Source organism: Nicrophorus vespilloides, unplaced genomic scaffold (assembly GCF_001412225.1).
Source record: "Nicrophorus vespilloides isolate i.1.1-1 unplaced genomic scaffold, Nicve_v1.0, whole genome shotgun sequence".
Taxonomy (NCBI): domain Eukaryota; kingdom Metazoa; phylum Arthropoda; class Insecta; order Coleoptera; family Silphidae; genus Nicrophorus; species Nicrophorus vespilloides.
In genome coordinates this window covers 52457-67890 of record NW_017099154.1, presented here as the reverse complement: position 1 = coordinate 67890, position 15434 = coordinate 52457, and the positions used below count along the sequence as shown (strand labels likewise).

The 15434-nt window shown below is 29.6% G+C and overlaps 1 protein-coding gene across 1 annotated transcript in view; it reads right to left on the bottom strand.

Moving 5' to 3' along the window:
• LOC108564108 overlaps nt 1-15434 on the bottom strand; it is a 79449-nt gene that overhangs the window by 23771 nt on the left and 40244 nt on the right. The window contains exon 4 of the mRNA XM_017923032.1: nt 6437-6570. Coding sequence (XP_017778521.1) covers nt 6437-6570 — 134 coding nt within the window. The remainder of the gene's footprint in view (nt 1-6436; nt 6571-15434) is intronic.

Here is a 15434-nt window from a genome sequence, read left to right as displayed (position 1 = left end):
AAGGATTATTATTTTAAATAATTAATAATTTATTTAATTATAAAAGAAAAGAGAAAATACAAAGAAAAACTGTTTTTCTTGCTAGCAACACATTCCAGTGATAGGTGAACGATTTTTTTTGTATTCCGTATCCATTTCATTCAAAACCTTTTGAAACTACAGCGAAGAAAGTGCAATTTGCAAAAAGGTCTTTCAAAGACTCCAGGTCCATTCTCACTTGCATTTCAGCACCCATCAGAGGAAGTCGAGTAACGTAGGAATAAAAGAAAACGACTGAAAATAATAAAACAAAAAAAAATGATTAGGGATAAAGTTGATGCAGTCTGAATATTCAGACCTCTTTGCATGGAATGAAAACTTTACGACTGATTTGATTATTTTCGTTACGTGAATACGCTGAGGTGGCACATCGAACGCTCCCCAGACACTTCTATCCCAAACCACTATCTACCAATTGCTGCAGAATTGAATAACAGAAAAGTAAAAGCGAGCGATTTTGAATTCGGATCGTGTAGAGTAGAGCGATTAATGGCGATTGTCCGCTTTTCGCGAATCCAATGATTTGTTGCCTTTGCTTTTGTCTCTGAGCGAGTAGTGTGTAAACACTCTTCGATTGATTTCGATTCCGTCCGCCTTTTTACTCCTCCACAGTTTTCCTACGGATTTCCCAATTTCCCAACGGTCAACTGAGCGGGATTTACGACGAAGAAAATAAAAAATTGAAACGTAATAAGCAGCAAGTGAATAAACCTGGGCCTGGACTCTGGACCAATTATGTTTTCAATCGGGTTTGCCTTGGGACGGGTGAAAACATTCGGGCACCCGAAAACCCGCAGGAAATAACTATTAAAATGGTGATACAATTGGTTGACGACGGGAAATTGGAAAACTTATTTCCCCCTACGGGAAACTTGAACACTTGACTTGGGTAATTCAATTATAATGTGTTCTGTATTCTAATGGTTTTCATTGTTGTCAGGTAATTGCAATCATACATAGATTTTCTACAACATAATTAATTTTACAGATAGAAATATATAAAATGTTAAATGCTTATTATTAATACCATTATTTCTGTTATAATAATTGTATTTATAATGAACTAAATGCAGGCATACCTCGATTAACGAATAGGACGAAATTACTTCATTTTGATGGAGTAACAGTTTTTCGACAGAATTTCGTTTCTTTATTTTCATTGCTAACAAGGTTTCCTGAAACTTATAATGAAAAACATCATTTTTTGCAATAAATAAATTTCTAACATCCTCTTCAGACATTTTCGAAACGTTTTGATTGAGTCATCTGGACAACTTTCATTTTTACAACGTATTGAGGATGATTTTCAGTGTTGACCTTAAATTGAAATATTTAAGTGCTTGAAATTGCGAACTACGTTATATGAAAGCTATGAGAGGTAACATTAACCGAGGTTCGGCTGTACTTATTTATAATTTATTAAAGTATTAAATTGCTAATTATAAACAGTTAACGAACAATTTAAGCAGACTGTGCTTGGACGAGTGATATATCAATCAAAAAAATGAGACGAATTTCTTGAATTAATATAACATGTAATATTAATTTATACAGAACTTTAAATAATTTCATACATAAAACTCATTATTCTTACTTACAAAATTATTAATTTTATCTAGTTTAATACAATAAGAGAAATTAGCTCAATAAGTTAAAAATAGCAGTGAAACACAAATAAGTTTGATATTCTTATATCAAGTTTTAATTGTGTTAATTTCTAACAAAATTTGCATGTTAACCTTAAAATGTAAATTTTAATTAGAGCTTTAAGCATTTAAACTCGAGCATGACTTACATGCTAATTACTGATTTAAATATGATCCTTGAGTAATTTTACTTTACTTAAAAATTTCAATTAATTTAATTGTTTTGTATAAACTGTAGATGTTTATTCCTTGAATTAAAGCAAATAAGTTATATATTCTAAATATATAGGAATTAAAATGAATATGAATTATAGCTAACATTTACACTGTAGATTGAATTATATGTAATGTTTATAAATATATTTAGAGTAATTCTACTTTGCTAAATATTTCACATCCAATAGCATTTAACACTGCCAACTACGAGGTTGGTATTGCCTAGGACGCCCAGTTATAGCAATTTGTTTACTTGCCATATTTGTTTACAGCTATGATGAAATTTGTAGTGTATCAGTCAAAATATGAATAGATAGCCTTAGAGAGGTTAAGAAAATCAATAAACTTTGTAATAAAATCATACATAGTTTATTCAAAATTAGCAAGCTTTATAAAACTGGTTTAAACCGGTATTCGAATCTTCACAACAACAAAATAGAGAGGAAGAAGTTTTACAAAGTATTTTTTTCTACTACATATATATAAAATTAAAAAGTAAATCAATATAAAAGTTGAGAAAACAAAACTTAAAAAAAATGTAGAACATTATATAAAAATGAATAACAATAATTGACTATTTATTACCTCCAGAACAATTTTAAAATACTTTGCTTAATTTTACATGTGAGAAGCACATGAGAAGCTATTATGGCCTTTTCTGATTTTATGTCAGAGACGACAAAATTGTTATGTTTTTAATGAAATAATTAATTAATTTTTATATAAAAAGTTATGGCACAAAAACCTGTTTATTTTGTTTGATAAACCCGGTTTTCCAATAACATACATTTCTTAAAAAAACCGGTATTTCCAAACCGTCTTATGAAAACCGAGAAACCCTACTATAGACTGATCGAAGCCTGACTTTACAAAGTAAGTCTCTATTTTTTTAATGATTATATACGACAATTAAAATGTTGATTTAAAATTATAATTGTTCTTTATTTACGTATCGATTGTAATGGTTGTTTTAATGATATGAACAAGTTTAAAAATAGCGATGAAATAAAACCTTGCATCTGATAGGAGTGCAAAGAAGTACGCTTACATTATTTAGTATTATGTTGGCCAGGTACATAAATCCTCGAAGACCCGAAGAAGCGAAATTTATGAATACAAGTAAACGTTTCCTCGGAGTGGCCGTTAAAGGCTGCTCGTTTCCGATCATATAAAATAGATGTAAATCATTGGGGAGGAAATGGAAGAATAACGCAGCCTCCGATCGCATAAATAAATCGCACCGAATGAATTCGCTTCATCTATATCAAATTTATGAAATCCCGCGAATCAGCCCGATAAAAAAGAGGGGGACCGCTTTTTGACACAAACCCCACATCCAAACGAACCCCTTCGCTAACTTCATCCCCCCAACCCCTGTGAATTATTCCCCGGCAATTTGCATTTTCCGCCCGTAGAAGACATTCCTTATTTAAAAGGCCGCACGTAACGTTGCCTCCGTCACCTCTCTTCCACCCCTTTCTGAGGCTGTCTATGTATGTATGTGCTTTTTTTGGGGACATTGCGGTATATGAAGAGGGTGTGTTTGTGCGGAGAGACATGCATCGTGTAAATTCGGCCTGCGGGGATTGCACATTGGCCTCGATGTTTTGTTGTCTCGCTACTGCACAAGTTTGCACCGTATGATGAATATGTAATGTTTAATGCGCACATATTTATTTTCGAACCTTTCCCCCCGGGAGTACTCAAGCTAATTGCGCAATGTTTGCAAACATTATTTTATTGTAATTAATGATCCTTCTGCAAATATGAACTTTTTCCATTACCGAAAAATTATCCCATATTTACTCGTTTCAATTGAATTCATCTATATTGAGTTTATATATGTCCGAGATACCTCGGTTAATGTTATCTCTGATAACGAAGCTACTTTATAATGAAGTCTGCGGTATAAATTATACCAGACGAAGAAAATAATATAAAAAAAGCTTTTGATAATGTCGAAAAGAAAATGTTAGAAACTTATTGAATGCAATAAACAAACAAAATGATTGCTTCTTAATTTTCTTTATTTTTAAGAGGTTTTTGCCAAAATATTGTTAACAATCAAGGATGAAGGTACTTATATAACATTGAAAACAAACAATTTCATTGGTTAGTGAAAATGTTCCTAATTTAGAATCCTAATGTTCCTAATTAATCGATCATTGTTACATGCTATAATTCCATATAAAAAGGAAAATAATCAACTCAAGACACATTTTAAAATGCGATTTCACTTTGTATGGAAGTAGACTGTTTATTTAATAAAATTATTCTTTGTTCGTAAAAAAACTATTAATTTTCTTTACAAATGGCGATACCATTTTTCCGTTGTAAATGAAAATTAGCTTAACAAAGAAATTAATAGCAAAATCACATCTACGTCGGATTACAAAATGCAGCGTTTACACACTATTATATTAATTACTGTATCTATATTCTGATAAAACTACGTAATTTTAAGATTTTTTTATTATTTTTAATTTTTAAATTAGTTTAAATGTTTCAGTATAAATCAGAACCAAATTAAGTTAGTTATATTTTAGTCACCACATTAGTTGGTAGTATTAGTTTTTTCTTATAATTTGTTTATAGTTATTATCAAAGTTTTGTATTTAAATCTCTAAATTTTTTAACATTGACTTTGATTGTTTTTATTCCAATATTCTTTGTAAAAATAATATTTCTTCCTTCACTAAAATGTAGGTTAACATTTATTCACAAGAGCTGAATGAGACACGTAGTTGAGTGTATGAGACATATATAAAACGCAGTATGAATGCACAATTATATTAATAATCAAACAGTTTAATTTGAGCTTAAGTTATTAATGTTAATTAGTAATTAATACTTGATTATTCAGAAATTATACTAATTATAATTATAATTTATTAAACAATTTATATATTTGAATTTTTATAAATATTAATACATACAGCAATACCTCATAGTGAGGTTTCAATCAGTGCGGATTCACTATAATTTGAAAATATCAAAACAAACTAAATTTTTATTATCAAAATAAAAATAAATTCTAAAAAATTGGTTTACAAAATTACTGTTTATACATAATGTATAGTCAAGTATCTTTTTGTTCTTAGGCCCTCGATTAGTACTATTTCAAATAGTCCATAATTGATTATCTGCACAGTGAGATGTATTGCTGTACATTGCATTTTTTTTTTAGTATTTATTCAAATGGATATTAAATATTTTCAATCTATGCTGGTATATTTAACTGCAGAGTATTTTTTATTAGTATAAAACTCATTTCGGTGATTTAATATTTTACTTTCTAGCATGATAACAAAATGATAATCCCAAATACAAATATATTTCAAATTTTAAATAGATTTTTACAAAAATATAATAATTTTCATACCGAGGTAGTATGAATATGCTTATGATACGTTCCTAGATGACAAGCCATAAACGAAACAGCGTTAAAGAAGCAACATTAAAATATAGTAAACAAATAATTAACAGATTATTATAATAATTAATTATTATAATACATAATAAATAATTCATAACATATAAAGACAACTATAAAAAGAAAGAAATAGTAGCACTAACTTTTATACAATAGTATTTTGAAAAATATCTAATAATTATCATTACATAAATGTTGATGTCTTACGTTGATTAAAACGTGATTTGTGGTATATACCAAGATAAACACATTGCATCGTTGTTGTGTATCAATGCACTGAGATTATTATGTCACAACCGACGGCTCCGAGTACATTAAGCTTGACAGATCAGCACACCATAAACACCATACATTCTCCATAAGCTTCGTTGATGTTTTACATAATGCGAATATAGCGCAACGAACTTAGTTACATATGTTGCATATACATTCACGTTCATTCTTTTTACACGCAGAATTTATTAAACGACTCTCTTGAATCGAGCCACAATCCATTATGTACTTTACTTAGGTAATGCGTCTTGTGCAACGGAGAAAGATAAAAATGGGGTGGAGGAGAAAGACGAATTGTAGAAAGGATTTTGGGTTTTCTCATAATGGAGTTCCTTTGAAGAAGTATGCAGGAGGACTATTGAGATGACGGCTTTTTTGTTGTTGTTGTTCATGTTCCTGTTGTGCTCCGAATCGACTAAGTCTCTTAGGATCTGGGTGTCCACAAAGAGAAAGTCAACAATACGAATTACATACACATAGTGTGTGTATATTAAATTTAAATCGAGCATTGTTCTGTGCAATGATAAACCATTATAAGCTTTAATTTACTTTGTGATAGGTATAATTAGGATAATAATCCTTATAAAAATATTATTTCAAAGAAATTATTTAGAAAATAAATTAAATTAATTTTATAATTTTTTACTGTCTGATTTGTTTAATTTAGTAAGGTGAAATATAAAATGTAAAAATCATTTAAAAAAATAAGGTCAAAGTTTCTAACGTCAATAAGAAGTAAATGTTATATCAAGCAACAAGTGACAATTTCGATTCAATTATAATAATTTATGGCACATATATATATAAAGAATACAAAAGTTGTTCTTACCCTTTGATCATTGACGTACCACGTGAGGTTGGGTGCTGGGGATGCGGGTGGTGCAAAGCACTCCGCAATTAGGGGTCCACCCCTTTCCAGTCCAGCTTTATCTACGTTTATAGTGGGAACTCCATCTGGAACAACTGAAGAAGAAACAAAAACTAATTGAAAATAATCTAAAATAAGTTGATCCATGTATTGCAAATTTATTTTCTTCGAGATATATTTACATGTTTAATTTACATTTACATCAGTAATTATGTACTAACAATAGTGAATAACATTACATTATTAATGTTTATTATTACATTATTAATTATCTATTAGCAACTTAGATATTATAGAATCTAGATGGTTTAAACCCAAAACAGCAGAAAACAAAAAACATATATACTAGAATACACAAAGTGGTACAATTACGCAATGGATTTAATTTGCATCGCGTTTATGTTATATGTACGGCATTAGTTTAGGACTTATGGTGCGCAAGTTGCAAATAGAAATTTATCCCGATCCCTTTATCTAATGATTGGGTTGAGAACAATGTAATTGCCAATTTGACTATACAAATGAAACATTTTTTATCTACATTTTTCTATTTTGATCAATGACCTTTTGCCATCTTTCAGTCAACTTCATTATATCACGCTCACAGAACTGCTGGTCTTTATCAGCAAAAAACTGAGCTAGTGTAATTTTACAACGTAATAATTATTGAAGGTTTTACAATTCAAGGAATTTTGTAAAGCTCTGTCTGAACAAATGGCAATGGCGCTAAGTCAGAGCTATACGGCGGATGTAACTTCACTTTCAATTAATAACAATTAATTTGTTGAAAATTTGTTGAGAAAAACTATAAAAACTATATAATTGTAACATTGATAGAAGTCATCAAAAATTGCTTTGTATCGATTAAAGAAATATCTACTAATAAAGTGATGATTTCAAGCCTCTAAAATCCGGCTTTTCTTGCTTATTTCTTCAGCTTCCATTTTAATTGAAACACTAATTTTACTTTAATTACATTTTAACAAGCTTTTAAACCAATAACATAAACTATATCGATGTATAATAAAATTGGATTTACATAGAACTTTTCATTCAATTATAAAAAATACAGAAATGTACAATGCATCTACAATTAATTTAATAACATAGAATGGCAATAATAACAAAATAAACTGCAACCTACAAAAACTATATTTGCATGTGTTAATCTTCCGGACTTTAGATAGACATTCATTAGTTACTTTGCTTACATAAACATAGGTTGTGTTAAAAAACATTAAATTATCAATTTGAAAATGTATCTGAAAGCTATATGGAATTGTAAAATGACGTTGAGTGATGTAACTAACATAGAGAAAATGTTGATGTCAATAGTCAACTTTTGTTATTATTATTCTAGAAAAATGTTTAATTTTGTTCTTTTGTTGCAATACAAATATATAAAATTAGTTATTATATATTTCATTATAAAAAATTGTAATTGTTTTTTTTAATTTAAAAATCGTTAATCATTTCTCGGTTTACCCATTATAAATTGAAAAAAGTGATATTAATAACAGAATTATATATTAATTAACGTTTTGTATGATTTTTTTTTTGTATTCAATAAATTTTACTGTATTTTTTATAATAGAATTTTTATATTATACAAAAGAAACCATCAATATGTTCGGTTATGGTTCTTTAATTATCATTATTACACGTAACTCCACAAGTTTCTACTTAATAGATATTGGAATTACACCACTGTAAAACGATTACGTTTGCAATAGCAGTTGCAGAATAACCTAATAACGTAATTTTTCTATTACGGTTTGGTTGTATGCCAAAGGAAACACCAAAAGGAACGTTTTAATTCCAATCACGTTCCCATAATTATTACAATAATTGCGCATTATAGTCTCCTCCGTCTGAGTTTATTGGCGTAGTTCGCAAACAGTTGGGGAGAGAAGGAAGAAAAATAAAATGATCGCTCGCTCGCGTTTCCCTTGAACCAAGAAGAAGGGTCTTCCCCTCTTCGGTTTTCTGTGGGGTTTGTGCGCTTTAGGTATGGGGAGAAAAGAGCCGCCCTTTCTTGCCACCCGTAATGCACTCACCGAGAGACGCCGACGACGCTAGTTTGGCATCTATACGGGCAATATAACTGTTCCCAAAGTCCCGTATAATAACCACCCGACTTGGTAAACATTCGCATTACATTTAACCCCATTGTCCTTAAAACGGCGCTAAATTATCTCGGTGCGGCCCCCCGGAATTAAACTCCATTCGAATAGAATTAAAGCCACTTTTCTTCTTTCTCCTTTTGTTTTTCGTGTACGGCGAAAGAACTTGGCAATAATTCAGGCTGCGTTCTGCGAAAGGCGGCGGAAGGAAGATGGGAGTCGTAGGGTGCTATGAAATGACGGGAGGATTTGGGTGGGCGGAGGTGTGGCAACCCGGAAGAAAAAATAATAATAAAACGAGGGACCTGCAGAATTCCAATTCGAAACAGCAGCAGACGGCGAAGGCCAACAACATATAATTTACTTTATTAAATTCGCACAACCCCCCTCAGTTTATCAGCAACATAACGGAATTATCAACAATTTTTCTATTTTAAAACTTTCATTGCTACGATCCATTTCCCAGGAGAAAAAGATACTCGTATTTTGTAAACTTCATAACTTTAACATAATATAAAATTGGATAAGTGACAAACTTAATTAAACAATTTGAAAATTTTCTGGTATAATGGATTCATTTGATGATATAAAACATTCTTACAAATGGAATTCTTCTTAATATACTTAATTTCTTAGTAATCCTTATTATTGTGCAATCTATATGGATATTTTCTCTCAATTATCAAATCGTGGTAGATAGAAACTTTTTTGAAAGAAAACCGTGTTATTCTTCATTTTTTAATTCTAAAATAGTGTTAGAACGGCGATTTATCCAATTCATAAACTATTTTAGAGGGTAATCGTATTATAAGAATGTCATGAACAATACCTCGCATAGTGTGGTCAAGATCAGTCCGGATTTATCATAATTAGATTTAAAATTTTCAAAAAAACTGAATGATCGTTTTTTTTCCTATGACAGTCATATATTTTAGTTCCTCGCTTAGTCCGGTTTCGAATAATATGGAATATTGGAAGATCTAATTGCCCACACTATGCGAGGTATTGCTGTAATTCAGAACGTTCTTATTTGATAGCTTTGGTCTATTTGCTACGAGAAAAAAATCTGCGTATTCACAACGACTTTACTACAAAAATACAATCAAACTTAATTAAACACTTTGTATTCTAATGTAAACTGCGAATTGAATCGATGAATGCGTAATCAGTATGTATAATTTTTACACATAGCTTTTCCATTAAACCTGATACATAAATTTCCACGGCTGATAAAAGTGTCAACACTAACCCTTCTTTATTGCAATTTATTGAACCACTTTTTTTATACTTCCCGGACCCTAAAACTGTTATGTTTATGGCCCCTAATACACGACACGAATTCCCCAAATCGTATTGTAAATCATCATTTTAACAACAATTACACGAAATGAAATGTATTTGAAATTTTAGTTTATATTCTATACATTTAAATACAATGGTAATATTTCAATGAATTTGTAAAAAGTTATACATATAGTTTTATTGTATTTATTTAACTATGTTTAGTATATCACATTGAAGTGTATCCAATTATATCATTATTGTTCATCAGATCTATATCAAAAAGACAGAATTATCAAATCTGATGTAAATATAAGTAACTGAAATAAAATCTCGCATAGTGCGTGTACAGATTCCCCCAATATCTTGGACTATTCGATACCGTACTAATCGCGGAACTAAATACATTAATACCCATAGCGCGGGTACTCGGTTCCACGGATATCCTCGAACTAATCGAGATACTAGATATATGTAAAAAATAATAATAAAGGAAGAAAATCGATTATTTATATAAACAAAATAATTGCAATTTATTTATCTAAATTAAAATTTAATTTATTTTGAAATTTTCAAACCGGATTATGCGAACAAACCTTTATATAATTAAATAGAAACCTTTTTTTTATTCAATCCTGAAAGAGATTTAAATAACGGTATTAATGATTAACCAGGCTTTTTTCTATATGGAGATGATGACCCATTACTTTCAGAATAACCCTCTTCTTTTTTTTCTTTATCCCGCTCATTGCTTTCCTTTCATTTCATTAGCAGAAACCAGTCTGTACAATTTATATAAGTGATGTATCCAATTGGATCTTCTCCTAATTTATAGATCATTTAGAGGCTGCAGCACTGTTATCTTCTCTCTGTTCTTTATAGTTAATCCACAAGATTGCCAAGGACATTTTTAATATTCTATTAAAGTAATTATATTTTGAAAATATAGATTTGTGAGTGATTTTATGATAAAATTAATTAAATGAGAATAGCAAGATAATAAACTTAACTATTAATAAAACAGTTTAATTATGTCTATAAAATATTTATGGTATGATTATCGAAATATTTTCTTCATAATTATAGAATTACATGACATATTGCTTGTATATATTTGATGACTTCCAAAGTTTTGCCTGAAATACCAACACAAGCATCATATACTCACGATATGTCAAGGATAAACTAAATCAAGCAATTAATATTCTTTCAATCAAACTTCAAACTTTATATTGATTTTATTGTAATTTGTTCTTCGTGCATTTATTCTTCAATTATTAATAATCAATTAAAAACTATTCAAATACAGTCAATTCTGCTTAATTGGAACACCTATTAATCGGGACAACCGTTTATTATTAACAAAGCTTAAAGAACTGAAACAAAACTAAGGAATAACACAAATTTACTCTGCTTTTTCGGGACAATATTCAGCAGCGCAACCACAGAATTTATTTTACAATATGTATGCATACGTATAGTTTTGTGACTTGTTTTAAAATAGTAATAAACACTAACCCTGTAATGTTTGTGTTACTTGGGATAATTGGGAAAAAATGTACATGTCCCGATGTGTCCCAATTAAGTGGAATTTATTGTAATTATAAATATCAATTTTTGATAGTAAATAATTATTAATTATTATTTTTCATAGATAAATAAAACAATTTACGTAAAACTATACAAGTTGTAGTAAACTTTACTGTAAATTGGCTCCAAACCAAAACATCATTTTCATTCCTGAACTAACTTAATTAAACATACAAACAAACAAAGGAACTAAAGAAAAAAACAACACAAATTGCACGGCGTCAAAGTTAATCCAGTCTAATAAAAATACAAGAAGCGGAATTCGCCCACGAGTCGACATTTAAATGTACACAATAAAGAAGAGAAGAAGAAAAAATATGCACAAATTACAGTTTGAATTTAATTAAGACAGGGCCTAATGAATGTAATTAAATCTGTTGAGACTGATGAAACGCAAAGTGATTAACATCAATTAAAAACGGAACGTAGTTCCCTTTTCATATTTTTTTGTTCACTTGTTTGTTTTTCATTTTGTTCGGCTCCACATTGTTTTGATTGCGAAATTAATGTAAAAGTTGAAATCACTTTGCAATTAATGTATTTTTAGCTAATTGCAAAACTTTAACCGTGCAGAGTTTAATTATTATCGCGCCGTACGTAATGCGGGTGGATGGGATTTGTAACGAGGCTTTTACATCAGGCTATTATTAACATATTTAATCGTTTGCTATACGTAATTAATTTAACATATTTCTAAATAAATGTATAATAATATTGTTTTAATATTTTATTTATTATAATAATTAAATTATATTTTGTAACAAAATCTAAATTTTCATGGTTACATTTCAATGTTACAACTAATTAATAATTCGTACTTAAATGTGAAGAATAATGATATGAACTGTAGTGCAACCTCGGTTGTCAAATATAATTAATTCCTTACGGCTGTTCGAAAACCGAATCCCGCATACTTGGTTGCCAGTTTCCAATTAAGAATCCAAAATCAGGTTCGAAAACTGAGATGTTTTTGTTTATATTCGGGAACCGAGACATTCGTATATCAAATTGTATATGGTGTATCACATGTTATTGTATTGGGTTTTATTTTATAAATATTTTACACAAAATAAATTGCAAAATGTATACAAAAATCCTGTATACATCTTAAAAATATCCAATAATTGCATGAAATTATTTTCAAGAAAAGTTTAATCTGTTTCTCTTAGAATTAAAAATAAGCTTAAAAATAATCAATATTAACAGAAATACCTCGCATAGTGCGGATAATCTTTTTCGCCATTAATGTGGACTCTTTGAAATCGAATTAATTGAGAGATTTTGATATATATAGCAAAGAAAAACGATAAAAAATAATTTTGTGCACATTTTTATATTTATTTATGTCTATTCAAAGCCGTTAATTACATTAATTCCTTATTCAGCTTAAAGAGACAAAATATTGATACGAGCTAAGATAATAAATAGCTATTTTTTAAATACAGTTTAATTTCTGTCTTAGTATAATAAAGGTAAAAATAGATTTAGAATTATTATCGTTCAGGTTAAAAGGGATATTAAGAACAAGAGATATATTCAAATGTATTCAAGATATAATAAATTCAACGGAATATCGAGATATGTCGAAACCGCAAGCGAAAATTATGAGCAGTTGAATAGTATGGTAATAATTTATCAATATTTTAGAATTAAGTACATTTACATAAAGATTTTACTTCTCTTAGAGCCAAGTTAATTAAAATGATTGCAAATTATATAACGGAATATAAAATCAGAATTAAATTAATATGGAATGTGGGATTCATTAAGTTTTTATAAATCTCTTTTATTTGGCTGAAATCATTCAAATATTATTTTAATAATTCTTCTCAAGATTGATTTTTTTTGACAGTTTTTATTTACAATCTATTTTACTGAACATTGGAGGACAGGTATTTCAATTAAGCTCTCCTTGAAGATGTCGAGATGCAATTATGGGACTTTCGTCTCATGTCATGATTGCTGTGTCATCTGCAAATGTTGCCATGTTTGTTTTCTCTGTTGTTGGTATATATGCAGTGTATAATATATATAAAGTTGGTCCCAAGACACTACCTTGTGGAACGTCCGATTCGATGGGACTCAGCTCAGTTTGTGCTGATTGAAAATATACAATTTTTCATTTACTACAAATGTGATTACAATTATTTAATGGTAAATATCTGAACTTATATGCTCGATATGAGTGAAATTTGTATGACTTATTATGTCAATACTGTTAATTTTTGATTATATAAAATACAGCAGTGTTTCTCAAATTTTTTATCATCAATTTTTCTACGGCGACCCAAATATTTTTCGCTACTCCCACTTTGATAATCACTAGAATACATAATAAAATAGTTAACATGATTATTTCGATGAATATATTGAACATTAATTAGTTTTGATAAATTTATATTTAAAATTTAAATGTAAATTATACAAGAACTAATGCCGCAAGCAATATATATGATCACATATGATGTACATATGTTTACTTATTTCATAAGCTAAGTTTGGTAAACCCTAAGGATAACGAAAACAAAAAAAAATATATAGAGATTATCTTTTAACCCTTTGTTACCAAACCATAGTTAAAATAAACAAATTAATCTTTTTTTTTTCTTTACAACATAAGAAAATAACCTGTACAGATATGACATGTTTTACTTGAATGTAGGTTTATAGTCCATTGGAGTTTCCAATTGCAAAACAAATAATTTTTGTATATAATATAAAGATTACATATAAGTATTTAAGACTCTTTCATGTTTCTTTATAAATTAAAAGAAATATGTGTATTAACCTTGTTTTTCAATTATCCGTGCTTTAACGTTCACGAATACTACAGATAAGCGTTGTATTTGTATAACCTTGTGTAACCTTGTATAGATAATATAATAGTTTTTACTTTATTATACAGCCTAAAAATAAGCACTTAGCTTAAATAATGGAGATATTAGGCTACAGGTGCGAGCTACACCTTGAAGTATTAAAAAATGTTATAGACTACAGGAAAATGAAGGCAGACATAAAAAACTTAAGTAACTGTATGTGAGTTTATTTATTTTTTGTAAAATTGCTTATGTATGGACATAGTAATTAATAAGAGTAAAAATATTTTAATTAATCCGTGAAGGCCGTTTAAATACAGGCTTCGTTCTATTAATAAATTTTAGGAAAAGGCAGGAGGACAGGAATAAAAAAATGAAGTCTTCCGTGCTAATTGAAAATCAACGTTTGATTTAGATTGATGGTCGGTCCCGGAAGTGCAGAGGCAGCTTTCGTCCCACCGCCATCGATTATCCTGATTAAAATCCATCCCCTTTCCCCAATGCCCGTACCGTGCCACAGCTCCATCCCCGTCCACGCAATTTTTTCCTCTTCCATCCAACATCCACACAATCCGCACTCTTTTATTTCCTCCATCTTCATTATTATTTTTCCTTTCGATACTTCTCGCCGGCCACGAAACCTCTTAATACACAAATAAAAGACGTCCGGCGCCGTAAAAGCAATTCGTCCGGAAGTAAAAATATCAATTAACAATGGTTCGAGACACTTCACTTGCTTGGATGCAATTTCACATGAGAGAGCATCGGACTCGTCCAGCTATTATTATCATGTCTGGACGAGAGCTGAAAGCGCCGCACATTCGTATAACGTTTTAATTGTTCTCCTTATGCATCCTTTTCGCTCTGGCAGTCTATTCTGCTGTTCCAAATAGATTTTTAGCAAACGTTTTACCACATAATCCACTCGAGATAATTCCCGACAATATGTTACTCGATTTACAACCATATATACAATGTTTCTTTCCAGCATTTATTTCTGTGTTTAATATTCGTTTAAAACAAAATTACATTTTGGTGGTCCACAGAGTCATTTGAATATATTTGCATTTTTTGTTTTTATTATATTCTGATTCTATTTTTTCCAAATTTCGCCTTATTGCATGTTTATAAAAGGACCATTATAAAGAC